This window comes from Trachinotus anak, unplaced genomic scaffold (assembly GCF_046630095.1).
Source record: "Trachinotus anak isolate AG129_WGS33_773 ecotype Australia unplaced genomic scaffold, CSIRO_AGI_Tana_v1 ptg000012l, whole genome shotgun sequence".
In the NCBI taxonomy this organism is placed as follows: Eukaryota; Metazoa; Chordata; class Actinopteri; order Carangiformes; family Carangidae; genus Trachinotus; species Trachinotus anak.
In genome coordinates this window covers 13,938,946-13,953,381 of record NW_027273863.1, presented here as the reverse complement: position 1 = coordinate 13,953,381, position 14,436 = coordinate 13,938,946, and the positions used below count along the sequence as shown (strand labels likewise).

The 14,436-nt window shown below is 39.3% G+C and overlaps 3 protein-coding genes across 4 annotated transcripts; 2 read left to right on the top strand and 1 right to left on the bottom strand.

Moving 5' to 3' along the window:
* Positions 1–51: 51 nt before the first annotated feature.
* LOC139628809 (uncharacterized) lies at positions 52–3,630 on the top strand. Its single transcript, XM_071490877.1, has 6 exons — positions 52–259; positions 1,184–1,366; positions 1,475–1,732; positions 2,625–2,723; positions 3,050–3,067; positions 3,403–3,630. Exons 1-6 carry the CDS (start codon positions 193–195, stop codon positions 3,486–3,488), a joined length of 711 nt encoding a protein of 236 aa, XP_071346978.1. The 5' UTR covers positions 52–192; the 3' UTR covers positions 3,489–3,630.
* A 2,058-nt stretch (positions 3,631–5,688) lies between these two features.
* Positions 5,689–9,008, top strand: cdc20 (cell division cycle 20 homolog). The gene is made up of 11 exons (XM_071490871.1): positions 5,689–5,839; positions 6,155–6,366; positions 6,475–6,617; positions 6,703–6,799; positions 6,903–7,028; positions 7,169–7,365; positions 7,463–7,557; positions 7,692–7,929; positions 8,037–8,162; positions 8,283–8,400; positions 8,525–9,008. Exons 2-11 carry the CDS (start codon positions 6,177–6,179, stop codon positions 8,701–8,703), a joined length of 1,509 nt encoding a protein of 502 aa, XP_071346972.1. The 5' UTR covers positions 5,689–5,839; positions 6,155–6,176; the 3' UTR covers positions 8,704–9,008.
* Positions 9,009–10,400: 1,392 nt separating this feature from the next.
* Positions 10,401–14,309, bottom strand: elovl1a (ELOVL fatty acid elongase 1a). 2 transcript variants are annotated; one of them, XM_071490876.1, is made up of 8 exons: positions 13,956–14,309; positions 13,120–13,214; positions 12,643–12,833; positions 12,451–12,531; positions 12,201–12,257; positions 11,994–12,099; positions 11,622–11,761; positions 10,401–11,510 (listed from the first exon to the last, which is right to left on the bottom strand). In XM_071490876.1, the coding sequence occupies exons 2-8, from the start codon at positions 13,178–13,180 to the stop codon at positions 11,202–11,204; spliced, it is 945 nt and encodes a 314-aa protein (XP_071346977.1). In that variant the 5' UTR covers positions 13,181–13,214; positions 13,956–14,309; the 3' UTR covers positions 10,401–11,201. The 2 variants fall into 2 exon arrangements, with proteins under 2 accessions (XP_071346977.1, XP_071346976.1); XM_071490875.1 differs by lacking the exon at positions 13,956–14,309 and having other exon boundaries at positions 11,033–11,510; positions 13,120–13,225.
* Positions 14,310–14,436: the final 127 nt, after the last annotated feature.

Sequence of the window (14,436 nt, the reverse complement as noted above, 5' to 3'; positions counted from 1 at the left end):
GCGCAGTCAGCGGAGGGCGGCGGTGCTTGTTGAATGTTTTTGTACGGTTGGTCTGGATGTGATGTGATGTGATGTGTTACCAGCGCTTAAATGGCTTAAAACAATCCTGGCTATTTATAACTGAAGAGTTTTGTCCTTCCTTGACGGCGGAGCACTGGCTGGATTTTTAGCTGCAGTCGAGAAACGCTGGAAATGCATCTCCTTGGCGTTCTCGTGCTCATGCAGTTGCCCCTATCACCGGCACTTCCTGCCCCAGTAGGTAAGCAGCTCGGCTCTTTGTGTTGCACTGGTTCTCCGGGTAGCTCATAGACTTGTCTACGAAAAATAACAACACAAATCTGGAAAACGAACTCTAAACTGGTTCAACAAAGGCGTAAGGTTCGAGTCCTCCAATTTGGTGAGACTTCATTTTATACATTTATTCCTGTGCTTTTCACAGAGTCACAAGATGACTCTACTACTGGACTCGAACAGTATCATAAACACCTGAAAAATGTCAATGCAAATAGCCCTTTGGGGAAACTGAGTGCATGCATTTCTGTAGACACTGAGAGAGGTTTTGGTTTAAACTCCATGTTTATTTAAGGTATATAGGGGTGGTATTGTAGCATACTGAAAGTTTAGTATATATGCATAATGGAACTGAAAATCTCCCAACATAAAAAATGAAGCCCTTTCTGTTTAGACGATGTCAACAGGAACTGCGGAGATATTGTATGTCTGTCCTACTGGACTGCATTAGATGGCACAGGTTTGCCAGGCATAGCTGGTGCTTTTTATTTCACTATATTTATCTGACAATTAAGAGATTCACATAGCAAAATGCATTACAATAATGGCAATTACCAAACATTTAAAAAGGTTGCACCCACCACAGCATGAACAACCTTAAAATAATGTTACATCAAAGCAGAGCCGTCAGAGAGTGCTTTTACTTTTGGTTTTAGTTGTTTGTTTTTCTGAAGGTGGGGCAACTTACTTGCATGAGCATTTTACCATAGTTTGAGACCAACTCCAACTGTTACTTAAGGCTGTGATTATTTTCAGCCCAAATTACATTTAAAACCTATTTTGCATCACCTGTTACGCCACTTGTAAACAGTCTTACAGGGACTCAAAGCCTTCTGCAATGTTTGGAGTCTCCTTTTTTCTCAGTGCATGTATTTTGTTTGTCTTCCACTAGATACAGTCATAGTTCAGGTCCAGCAGCGGGTAGTGGTGGGTGCTCAGCGGGTCGAGGAGCAGGTGCTTCTCAATGGAGTCTCTCTCGCTGGCACAAACCAGGAATTCAACAGCATTATCAAAACCATTTCAGCTGATGCGTTCCCTCCAAATCTTATCAGTGTCAACCAGACTTCAGTACTAAGTAAGAAAATCATCATGTACTACAGATAAATGTAATGACTCAACTCAGATCGAATGCCATTGGAAATTAAATGTTTTTTTTGTTAATGGCCTTCATCTTGCTCCCTAGCAAACCACACTGTTCTTCACTCTCGTGAATGCATACTGGAGGGGTCTCAGCTGCACTGGACAGACCGTGTTTTCTATGATGGAAAGGTCTATCTGACTCTGGACCACACTGGCACCTGGACAGCCCAGGTACCACAAGCATTGGCCCTCAAAGAGCTGTGGGACCAGGAGATGCAGCACACAAGGACAGGTGGGACCCACCTTCAGGATGAGTGCATCAAGCTAATAAGAGAACTGAAGCTTTCGGAAGAACAGCCAGGTATGTTTTCTTTGGCTTTTGAGAACAAATCTCATCATCAAGCCTTATGAGTTGTGGAGCCTGATAAGAAGTACTTTGCCTAGACATGCTATTTAGCGATTTATATGATTATCATTACTTATTGTGATAATTTTCTCTGTCATCATTTTAGTCTTTAAACTTAAGAAAATATTGCAGAAAATAGAGAAAAATGTTTACATCTTCCCAGAGTCCAAGGTGAGATCTTCAGATGTCTTGTTTTGTCTGACTGACAGTCCAATGATATAAAAACAAATAAGATACAACATATATGAAACAACAATTGATGATGAAAATGGTTGCTGAATCACTGTAGCTGTTCTAGCATACAGTAATTCCCCACCCAGGGGTATTTAGATTTTTGGCCCTTACCTGATGCACCTATGGAAAAAACCTTTTCATAAGGTGCAAAGATTGCAGCATTCATTTTGAAATGGAAACTAAAAGACTGTAGCAGTGAAGGCAGCGTGTCTGTGACATGATCAGGTGCAACTTAATTGACAGAACCCATCCATTCAGCATTATCCTTTCTGTCACTGTATTCTCACTGTGGTGTTAGTGATAACAGAATTAATGAATGTTAATATCTTTCCTTTCCTAGCTGTGGCTCTCTGCAAGTTTTGACTCATAAAAGGTTGAAAAGCAGTAAAAAAAATGCTTGAATTCTGCTGGTGGCTATGGATTCTGGAGGCAGCTGATGGCATTGACTGTTAGTCATATGACACAATGTGTGCTTAAAAAAGGTTATACTAAAGTAAAACATCAGTTTGTCCTTGTGATTGTGCTCCATTTCCACATGTTTTGTTCTGCACATGTTTTACAGTAACCAGCTTTGTTGACAAGCAGTCAAGTCACAAATTTGAAATGTTTTTAGTTCCAGGGATTCCTTTGCCTCAGATCTTGATCCCAATCTTGGCACTCCTGGCTTTTGCTGGCCTAATCATAATCACCCTCCTCCTCTCCAAAAACCAGGGTGAGTAAATGAGATTTGTCCCATTGGAATAATAATAAATTAAGTTGTACAGCTTTTAATCATTAATTCTCAAAAGTACCCTTCATGACACAGCAAAATAATTCAAGGGACAGCCTTGTGTTGCATACTGTCAGTTAACAGCAGGAGCTATTTAATGTTTACCTTTTTTGAATGTGATACCTCAGTTAAACTCATAAAATACTGCATAACTTGGCTTCATTTTTAAAACGTGTCTTGTCACATGATTTTTGGTATGGAGGCTCACAGTACTCACGGGGAAATATAAAGCATGGTCATGTGTTTTGTCTTTCTCTCACTCTGCCTAGGTCTGAGGCACCCTGGAGGTAAGAAAACAACAACCCCTGTGTTTTCTCTTTAGTCTCTGTAAGATGGATAGAAAGTTAAATATTGTATGACCAGCATACCCTTTGGAAGGGAATGTCGTTTTTAATTGTCGAGGTGTTTGTGGGCCAGTCATGTGGTTTTGTCCATCCTGATTCACTGAATGACACTGCACAGTAGCATGTCACTTATGACTGAATAGGACTGCAGTTTTGCAGTCAGCCAGTTTTGCATGGACGAGAGAAACGGTTCAAAAATCCAAAACATTTTTTTTCTTTACTTGGTAGAGTTACTCAATAATGAATGTTAGAACTGTTCTGTGCTCTTTTGTTTGCAGGTGTCATCGGCTCAATTATACATTACCCAAAGGACATGACCGAAGTAGGTTTAGAGATAAAAGGCGATGGTTACTGTACCTTGTAATTCAGCGCTTCAGCTAAATAATAGGCTCATGTTTTGAGCTCTGTGCACTGTTTCTGCTGTTGAATGTCCACTGATGTAACCTTTTCCATCTGACCAAACCCTTGCTACCATATCAACAGCCCATGGTAACAAACTGGTCTGAGTCTCATGCCACATTATTATATGCACTTTATAATGCATGTATCACACTTTACAGATGTATTTTGATTGTCTATATTTTTAATATTTCCGCAATGTAAGTATGTTCACTGCCTGCAGCAATGCACAGGTGTCTTTTTGCACAATTAATATCTGTATGGGTGGATATTGACACCAGTCAGAGATATTCAAGTAAGCAATATGTGGAACTATACAGTGTTGTTTCAAGCACATACAGTATCTATATGCAAATTAAGACTTTTTAATTGTCTTACAGTCTGTAGGATAAAGCTCTGCAGCAATGAAGCATTTTGGTTTGCTTAAAAGTGTGTGCTCTCTTGTTGTTCTGAAAAACCTTCCTTATGGTTTGATGTTTTCAAATCTCTTTGAGATATTGTGTAATTGTCATTATGTTGTGAGTTCATGTCAAATTTTAGAAATATTTAATTAAAGATGCTTTTATGCGTGTTTATTTAATCTTGTCACATACTGCACTTGGCAGCAGTTTAGCTTAATCTGTTGTATTAGAATAATAGATTTATTCTGGAGAGGGTGATTGCATCTTGGGAAGCTATTTAATACAATCTATTTAAAAGGATTGTATTATGAGTTGAAATCAGTCACGTTTAAAAAACAAAACAAAACAATTCTCATCCTAAATCTAAACTGGAGCACTTGATACAAACATTCACGCATACTTAATCATTGTCTACATATACATTGTTTGTACACTGCCTAAATACTGATGAGCTTAGCTCAGAGGAATAGAGTGGACAATTTTCACCTCTTATGTCATTATAGAGTTTTGATCTCCGAGTTTATGTGATGGTTCATGATGGATTGGAAGTTAAAACCTCTTAAGATTTTTATATTTGTAATTATTCCAAGTTTCTGATTTAAAAAGAAAAAAGAAATTTAGTCATTTACTGTAAGTAACACTTAAGATGCCTTATATAATTATCCTTCAGTTCTCCTAGCACATGACACTTCAAGACAACACTACACTCAGGACTAGATGTGTGTTGTTGTGTTTTTTTTTTTTTTGATAAAGTTTAGTAACATATAGTACGTAATGGATCATTTGAGCTGTTGGGCAGATTTGTGTAGAGGCAGCATATCATTTGTGGTGCTCCAAAGATGTGAACAAAGTGCTGTTGTTTTATCACACAAATGTCTAAATGTCATTGTATATTTCCTTGTTAGAATCTGTCATCATTAAATATGGAAAAAGGTTTATTATTATTCATTAAAATAATATCCAAAACATAATACACTGTAGTTGTATTTCTTTGGCCATTGATAATGTTTTGTACTGATCAATATTTTATCATTAATCTAGTAAACAGATATACACCTAATCATTATCACTCTTCGTCACAAATCAATTCCCATATAAACAGATGCTTTATTTGACTTGAAAATGTCTGGTTTCAGGTCTACTATGGCAAGAACATTTAGTCTTCATCTGAATTGATTTTATGTCATGTAAAGGACAAGGGAGAACCTGACATGTTTACAATGGGTATCAAGTTTTGAATGTGTGAATAAACATGTAAAGTTCACCTATTACATGAAGCGAATATGTGAATGGCTCAATCATTTGTTAGATGCTCATCTGACGATTGTGAGAAGTCTTTGATTTCTTAATGATAACTTGAGAGTTTATCAACAAGAAATGTTCGTTATGTTTGCCAGCTCTGGGCAACTTGATGACTTGATCTCAAAGTACACATAAAATGCTTATGATAGGTGAAATTATGCACCACTATGGCAGAAATGAAGAACTACTTCAGGGATGCCCTGGTGAAATCTCAGAGATACATGTATAACAGTACCTTCAGTGATTCACTTAGGCTAATAAAAAATAAAAATCTTCTATTGTCCTGCAATTACATCCCTTAAACTTCCAATAATCAAATAAAATACATTTGATCACTGACTGTGTACTGAAGCAATCATCTCTGTCCAGTAGATGGCGGGAGATTTTGAGGAGGGGAGGGGAAGAAGGTTGTTTTCGGAACGTCGCTCTGTCGGGAAGTCTCATCCACCAATCACATGATCGCATTCGTAAACGTTACCATAGCAGTGCGAACCAATCACAGGAAGGCTTCAAGGGATTTAAACCGTGTGGCGTCATTTTCTCGAAATTCAAACGTTAGAGGAGACGGAGAGCGGCCCGGTTCCTCCTGTGTGCTCCACGTTTTCTGGAAGAGGTGAGCTCAGTTTGTTTCGTTTGAGGCAGAAAAAATATCCCCTTTTGATTCAGGTAGTCAGCGGGGGTTTCTTTTGCTTTTCGACGTGACGTTAAAGTGGCTAATGTTACGGAATTGAATGCTAATTTGTGTTTGCTAATTTGTGTTTGTTAAGTTGGGTGAACTAACAGCAACAACGTAGACGGGTACATGTGAAAATTATTTTAGTTAGTGTGGTTTTCTAAAAATGAAATAAAAATTTTAAGGTGGTGCTAATGTTACAACTTTAGTCGGATGAACACTTTTTCAATGACAATCGTCTGACCTGATGTCCAGGTCCTGTGAAAACCCGCATAAGATGGCGCAGTTTGGATTTGAGAACGACATCCACAGTATTTTGAGGCTGGATATGCCGATTACAAACGCTCCCATGGCGAGGTGGCAGAGAAAGGCCAGCTCATCAAACACGTCCGCTTTGAACGGGCTGTCGCCTGGAAAACCTGCCAATGTGTCGTTAAGTTCTTCAAAGACACCGAGCAAAACACCAGGTACTGTGTGCCCATTGTGTTCATGCAACCTACGTGCTAACAAAGCGCTGTTATCTCTGCAAATATTAACCGCAGTGTGTAATAGGTGCATTTATTTTTGTATCATAGGCAAAAGTAAAAAACAAACACCCTCTAAGATGGGAGGCGACCGCTTCATTCCCGTTAGAAACAGCAAACAAATGGATGTGGCAAGTTTCCTGCTCACAAAGGAGAATGAGCCAGTGGACACAAACAATACAACAGGAACATCGGTAAGTGATTTGTTTTGAGGCATCTTTTAATGAATCCCTTGTAAATTAAGCAGTTTATTGATCGATTCTACTGCTGTCCTTAAAGGAAAACCAGAAAGCCTGGTCTATGTCACTGAATGGCTACAATATTGAAGATGCAAAGATCCTGCACCTTGGAGGGAAACCACTGAATGCACCAGAAGGTAAGGATATTTGCATGCCATCGCTCTGCTTAGAAAGAATATTGCATTAATGTAGAAAGTGAGGATTTAAAAAAATGTCCTTTTTCTTTTGTCTAATTTACAGGTTATCAAAACAACTTGAAAGTCCTGTACAGTCAGGGTGCAACTCCTGCCTCAACCAAAAAGACGAGATACATATCTTCAGCTCCTGAAAGAATCTTAGATGCTCCTGAGCTTCGAAATGATTTCTGTAAGTTTAGCAATTAAGGATGGACATTGATCAATAGACCAGCCTCTCTACTAAATGTAGAGTTTAAAGTCATAAATTTCTTTCCAGTATACCCATCGATTATTTATCTGGGCTCTCTTTATTTGTTTTTTCCTCCCCAGATTTGAATCTGTTTGACTGGAGCAGTCGAAACATTCTTGCTGTGGCTCTTCATAACAGTGTTTACCTGTGGGATGCCACTCAGGGAGACATCACTCTTCTCATGAAGATGGAGCGCGAGGAGGACTACATCTGCTCATTGTCCTGGACTAAAGAGGGAAGCTACCTAGCTATTGGCACCAGTGATTGCAAAATTCAGGTCAGTATGGTGATGAGCACACCCTTTTAGTTCTAAAGGACAGATGGCATTCAAAGAACTGAGCAATATATTGTTTAATGGGTTTTTTCTTTTTCAGTTGTGGGATGTTGAAAACCAGAAGCGTTTACGCAGCATGGGAAGCCACACGGCTAGAGTTGGTAGCCTAAGCTGGAATGATCATGTTCTTTCCAGGTGCAGTGTTTTTTGTGTTTTCTTTTTTCTTCCCCATCATCTGATATATTTATAAAAAAAACAAAACTAAGGATTCCAATGGTTTGATTTTTGTTGGCCTCGGATGTAATGTGTTGTCCACTATCTAACCCTAGTGGCTCTAGATCAGGACACATTCACCATCATGATGTTCGGCTGGCAGACCATCACATCTTCACGCTCCATGGTCACTCGCAGGAAGTGTGTGGGCTGAAATGGTCCCCTGATGGGCGATACCTGGCCAGTGGTGGCAATGACAACTTGGTGTGTGTGTGGCCCGGTGTGCAGGAGGGCAGCACCAGCAATGACGGCCAGTCAGTCCGCTGCTGGAGTGAACATCAAGGAGCAGTAAAGGTAAACAGCTTATTTCTCATACTAACAGAATGTGGGAAGACATACTTGTGATAAATTTGCTCTGCCATGTAAATCCAAAGTCACTTTTGGACGTGTTATTGTTGTAGGCTTTGGCCTGGTGTCCATGGCAGCCAAATATCCTTGCATCTGGAGGTGGTACCAGTGATCGTCACATCCGTATCTGGAATGTAAACAGTGGCTCCTGCATCAGTTCACTTGACACTCAGTCCCAGGTAACTACACACGTCAAGACTCTTGAGTTTCAATGATAATTCTCAGAAAATGTACTTGGTTTTAATTTGGTTTAATTTATTTAACTTGGTGACAATACATGCATAATTTTGCTTTTTCAGATCTCGTCACTGGTGTTTGCACCCAACTACAAGGAGCTGGTCTCTGCCCATGGATATGCCCACAACAATGTTGTCATCTGGAAGTATCCCTCTCTCACCAGAGTCGCAGAGCTCGCTGGTAAATAACTGTTAAGACTGGACTCACTGTGCTTGCTTATACTATACTTTAAAGGAAAAACTTTAGTGAACTGTACTTTATGCTTTCTGTTGGTTGGTTGGTAAATATTATTTCTTTATTTTAGGCCACGAGGACAGAGTTCTCAGTTTGACTCTGAGCCCAGACTTCTCTTCCATTGCGACTATTGCTGCAGATGAAACTATTCGCCTGTGGAAGTGCTTTGAAGTGGATCCTATTAAGAAGAAGGCCAAAGAGAGGATGGCCAAATCAAGTAGCAGTGTCATTCATCAGTCAATCAGATAATTTCCTTTTGTACTGAGATTTTTTCGATCTATGCTGAATGAACTTGTGCAAATGTTTTATTTAATCAACAATAAAGTTTTCCACCCAGTTTTTTAGCCCTAACTGGCATCTTCCTGCTCCTGTTGGTGGTGTCATGGGTTGCGCTCAATTGTTAACCATATTAGCAGACCTGTATAAAGCAAGAGTGTTCGCTTTAAGGCAGTACTGTTCTGGAAATGTATTTATGACATTCAATTAGCTTATTGTAATCAGGATACACTGTATTGTAATGGACTGAGGTATAAATAAATGTTTTGTTTACCTTTTATGTGCTTCTGTCAGTTATTGGCATGTATTACTTCTGCCATATTGAAACTGTATGGCTAGGATAATTGGTATTTCATATGGTTATATCTCCACAAAGTGACATTTATCCTGCAGATATTTGGACATAAGGCTGAATCCCAGTTAATCAGACTTTTTAACACTCTGTCCCGTTTGTATGATCTGATATCAAGTCATGCATTTATGCTGCAGATCCAAACTCTTTCACACTGCTACCAGACAACTTGATCTGAATTAAAAACTATTCCAAGTCAAAGTTAGATACTAAATATTTAAAATCAGAGTTTACATAATGAAAGATTTCAGTGGAATTTGGGTTTTCACTTCAGCAGCTGATTTCACTGATTAGCTTTCTTCCCATTTACATTGTAGAAAAAACAAGAGCACAAACAGATAAACAAAAAAAGCTAAACCACACACACACCAGTATCCAGACAGTTTTATCAGCATTTCTGTCAAAACAAACAACTTTCAAATGTCAGGGTGACCCAGCCACTGGCCTTATGTGTTAAGAATTTGAACTGGTGCTATATTGTACTGTCACATGATCTAATCTGAAAAGCTTAAGATAGATAAAGAGATATGGTGACCAAGGGCAACCTTGTTGGATTCCTCACTTAAGGCTAAATGGCTGTGAAAGCTCAGTTTTTGTAAGAATTGCAGCCGGGGGATTGGTGACAGAGATCCAGTTGACAAAGCCATAATCTTTTAGAGTAGAAAGTGCAAATTTCCATTCAATGTGTAAAACTTTTTCAGCACTGAGAGCAATTACAGTCATCTCTTCTTTGTGCTGGTATAAAATGTTAAAAAGACGACAGAGATTGAAGTAAATATGGCAGTCTGGTATAAAACCTGATTTGTCGGCATAGAATAGATCTGCTATGTATTTTGAGAGTCTGGTAGCTAGATTTTACTTAAAATTTTCATTTCCATGAGTGAGATTGGTCTATACATTTGTAGGGTATCCCTGTCTTTTTCATTTTGGTTAAAGGTGAATGTGTGCCTGTGCGATTTATTCATTGTTCATTTTTTCACTGGGCTTCTACTGGAGTCTTTGAACTCACATAAAAATCATATAAATATTAATTCTTAATTGGTTCGTGTGTTTTTGGTGACACAGGCACCAATGACGACATTTCTAGTTTTCAAATCAGAAGCAGGTTAATCTATTGTACATCATAAGAATTGCCTGTAACATATAGACATCTATGACTTAATTAAGTAACATTTGTGGCAAATATCAGAACCAATTTAAAAAGGCTAGCAGTGTTTCAAAACTGGATCATTCTTCTGCTGTCATTGTGCACAACAACAAACACTATGTTTATCAATCAATGCATACATACTTCTGCAGTGATATTCAGACACGGCCATCGACAGTATTCTTTTTATTTAATTCTAAGGTGGTAGAAAGCACTGAATGTGCTGAAAGAATAGAGCATACAGTGTTGCAAAACTCAGAATTAATTAATATGGATGTACACACAAAGCAGTGTATATGTCACTACCTACTTATGCAAAAAATGCAAAATGTATCAATACTGTAATATACAGTATAACATTCCTTTTCCACAATTCTTAAAATTGAAATATTGTTGTGTGGTATGTTTCAAAGCACACACCATAACTTTCCAAATGACACAGACCTTTATCTAAAATGTGTTTTATTTCAAATCATAAATAACAGAAAAAAAGAAAAACTAAATATATGACATTAACAATGAAAACCTTCTTTTGGCATAAACTTTATAGCAGTTATTTACACGTTTTACAAGTCCTCAGTGGAAACTGTGTGATACTTCCAAGCAACAAGGGTGATGCCAGCCAAAGAGTGGTGTAGGTCAAGCTTGTGTGGCTCAAGCTCGAGTTGAAAAATACTATCAGTGACAAAATGAGCACCAGTCGCCATACAGTGTGCGTCACAGTTAATAGTGTTCACAACAACTAACAAACACAATGTCACACGTAGAGATCACCGGCAAAACACAATATGCCATTCATATCAATAGAAGTGTATATATATTTTCAACAGAGACTAGACCTGTGTCAAAATTATGAAGTATAGAATCTGTGCTACTCCAATATGCGACTAGACATGAATGATGAATGTCATATTGCTGGTGGCTCTTTAGAGCCACCTTGTGTTCCTCCCTCTCATTTCCAGAGTTACTGCATTAGATTTCCTTTACTTTGCCCACAAAGATTTTGCCATTGGTGTAGTGGTGCACATTCCCATTCTCCAGGTGTTTGCCATTGGCCACCACAGTAATAGGTTCACTGGTTGAGCCGTTCTGTTTTGGCTTGTCGTCTCTGTTAGGAAGCCGTTTGCCCTTTATGTATGCCTGCACCCAAAAGTTGGAGAAGAGGAGGAAAAAGAAGACACCATACATCCAAATCAAGTGGATCCACAAGGGGACCTGGTAGTCACATTTCTCCATGAAGTAGTACTGGCTGATGTGAATGGAGACCAGGACAAACTGCGTCTGTAAAACAACAGGGAGAGGGCAGGTGGTTATTAAAGATCTAATATTAACCTAGAACTGTAGAAATACGTCAATCATTTTAATACAGAAAAAATCATAAAGGGGACGTACAAGCTGGATGGCAGTCATGTACTTCTTCCACCAAAGGTATTTCTGGAAGCGAGGCCCTGCAGCAGAGAGCCCATAGTAGAAGTACATGATAACGTGGACTGCTGCATTCACCATGGCATGGAAGGAGCCCATTCCTCCAGCTTGAGGAGAAAGACACAAGAAATTAGGTGTTTTATTGGCTATGAAGAAGTCATCTATGATTTGAGGATTTTTTTTTTTCCAGCCATGACCGGGACTAATGTTTTTTTTTTTTTTTGTTTTTGTTTTTTTTTTTTTAAATGCATTTTCCGCTGTTTTCAAATCCCAATGCATTTGGACACAGTGTAAATTTATAAAGTATATTACATTGATATCATGCTGAGTAAACCTCACCAGGAGTCAGGGTGATGCCCCACCACCATGTCCAGGGCATGAAGGAGTGATGGAATACATGCAGAAATGTGATCTGGCTTTGTTTCTTCCTCAGCACAAAGAATACCTGGAATAAAAATAAGCTAAGCTCAAGTTAACATGCACACATGCAGGATTTGTCACACAGGGTCAGACAAGTTATAAATGGAGAAATTAAAATGTTCTTACTGTGTCAAGGAGTTCAATGAATTTTGAAAAATAAAATAACCAAGCCACTCGAATCATCTGGGGGAAGGAAAAGAAGAAAATAGCTGTAATCTCAGATATCTAACTATGAACAAGCAAAAAACATTTATTTCTCAACATAACAGAACAGCCATGAACTAAAATCAGCTTTTTAAAGTTTGCTTTTCAGGCCACAACAGGTCAAATAAAGCGAATCGGATAGAGGCAAATGAATAACCATTTGCTGACTTACCCTAAGAGTCTGCGGGCTATTGGAGGTGTCAATTAGGTCACATCTCCACGTAAAGGTGGTGGCCCATCCAGACATCATGAACTAGGTCAAAGACACATCAGCAGCTTTTATTAACATTGACCTCACAAGCACTCTGGTTTTCAAGAAGATTTAAATCAGCTAATAACTCCATTTGTCAGTTCTTTTTCTTACCTCATAGACTATGTAGGCATTCAGTAAAACCATGCTAAGGTTGTAGATAATCATGGCTGTGTTTAGTCGGAAAGGTTTGCGGTTTGCCATCAGCCGAGGCCCAGCGTACACCGAGAAGAAGATATAGCCCAACAGGAGGGTGGTCATCTGTACGGGACTCTGCATCAGAGGGTAGTCTCTGACTCTCACATCTGGGGAGGACAAAAACACACACACACACACACACACACACACACACACACGCACACACGCTCATTATCTCAGCATGTCAGTATACATGGATAATTAGGAGGATCAACAGCAAATTTAGTCCAGTCTTGGGCACGTTCATGATGTCATTTCAACAAAACAAAAGCAAAAAATGCCTCTTTTAAAGTCTGTCATCCACCATTTCGCCCTGCCCTTAGATCACCTGTTAATCATTCATGTTTTAATAAGGCAGAAGTGTAAATATCAGGCTGAGGCAAAGACACTTACCAGTTCTCGATTGTAGATAACTGTGGAGTTTTAAAATGTTTGATGCAGCTTCTCGCAGCATGTTGACTGCCTGCTTTTTCTCTTCTATTAAATCCCTGAAAAACATGAGAAGACCAAAGATTCAGAAACCAGGGAGATGAAGGACTGAGGTGAGAGTGAGGCTTGCTGGGCCAGGTGAGCAACTAAGCGACCCGTCCACCTGCTTTCCCATTGACTGAACAAACAGGAGACAGCTGCACAGGCTCATCAAACAACCCAGAGTGGCATAATGTACACACTTTCAAAAAAAAAAAAAAAAAAAAAGAAAATACACAGGGGAAAGAAGGAGCTGCTTTCTCCATTTAAAGTGTAGCATGTAAGCTAAAATCCTCACTGTTTTAGCACCACTGCTGTGCTTCATTCAAAAGCAAATGCTTTTTTTCCCATATAATAATTCAAAAGAAAACAATTAGTGACAAAATATAGATCAATGAGTGTTCAATGAAGGATTGTGAAACATCTGAATTCTGCTGTCAGTCTAAAAACAATGAAATTCTCTCATGCTGACTAACAGAGCAAGTAAAACAGGTGAGGCAAAGAACTTGGCCCATATGGCCAGCCTAGCTGAGCCACCAAGATCTGGGCAGATTATGGACTTCCAGCGGCAAAACAAAAAGAACATGTTTAAAGCAGCAGAATAAATGATTTGTCTTCCTAATCTAGATAAAGCTTCATTTCACAATGAACTAAATGAGTGTCTGGCACAAAACACACAACAACTTTTAGCAGTTAAGTTGGTAAGATAACATCCCTGAAACTTCAAATCTTTGCTGTTGCATTCATAGAAAGTGACTCACCCGCTGAGCTCAAGTCCTCAGCACTCACTCCTGCGCAGCCTGAACAGGCAGCACCCAGCCCGGTGGATCCAACAGATCAGCAGGCCCACCAGTGAGAGTGATCAGGTAGAGACCAGACACCATGCAAAGCTATTCCGTGGGTGGTAGCTTCCAGCTGTCCTCAAATTTTTGTTCTTAATAAAAATCCAACAAGAGCCGATAGTCTCACAGGTAAGAAATGGGGTAAGACAGAGAGAAAGCAAGAGAGAAATTCATAGAAGTGAGAGGCTAACTATGACAACTATGGGACTGAGCTCATTCAACTCAATTTAAACCCCGGGGCACTACTACAGACCTTGCTGGTTTCAGCACCACACCCTGTTTCAGTGCTAAGCTCCACCTTTCTATCCTCATTTGGCCTGTTTGTGATTGGTCTGTCACATCAATGCTGATGAAGGGGATGGGGTCAGAGAGTTGCAGGACCCTAGTTAAAGAAACCAAG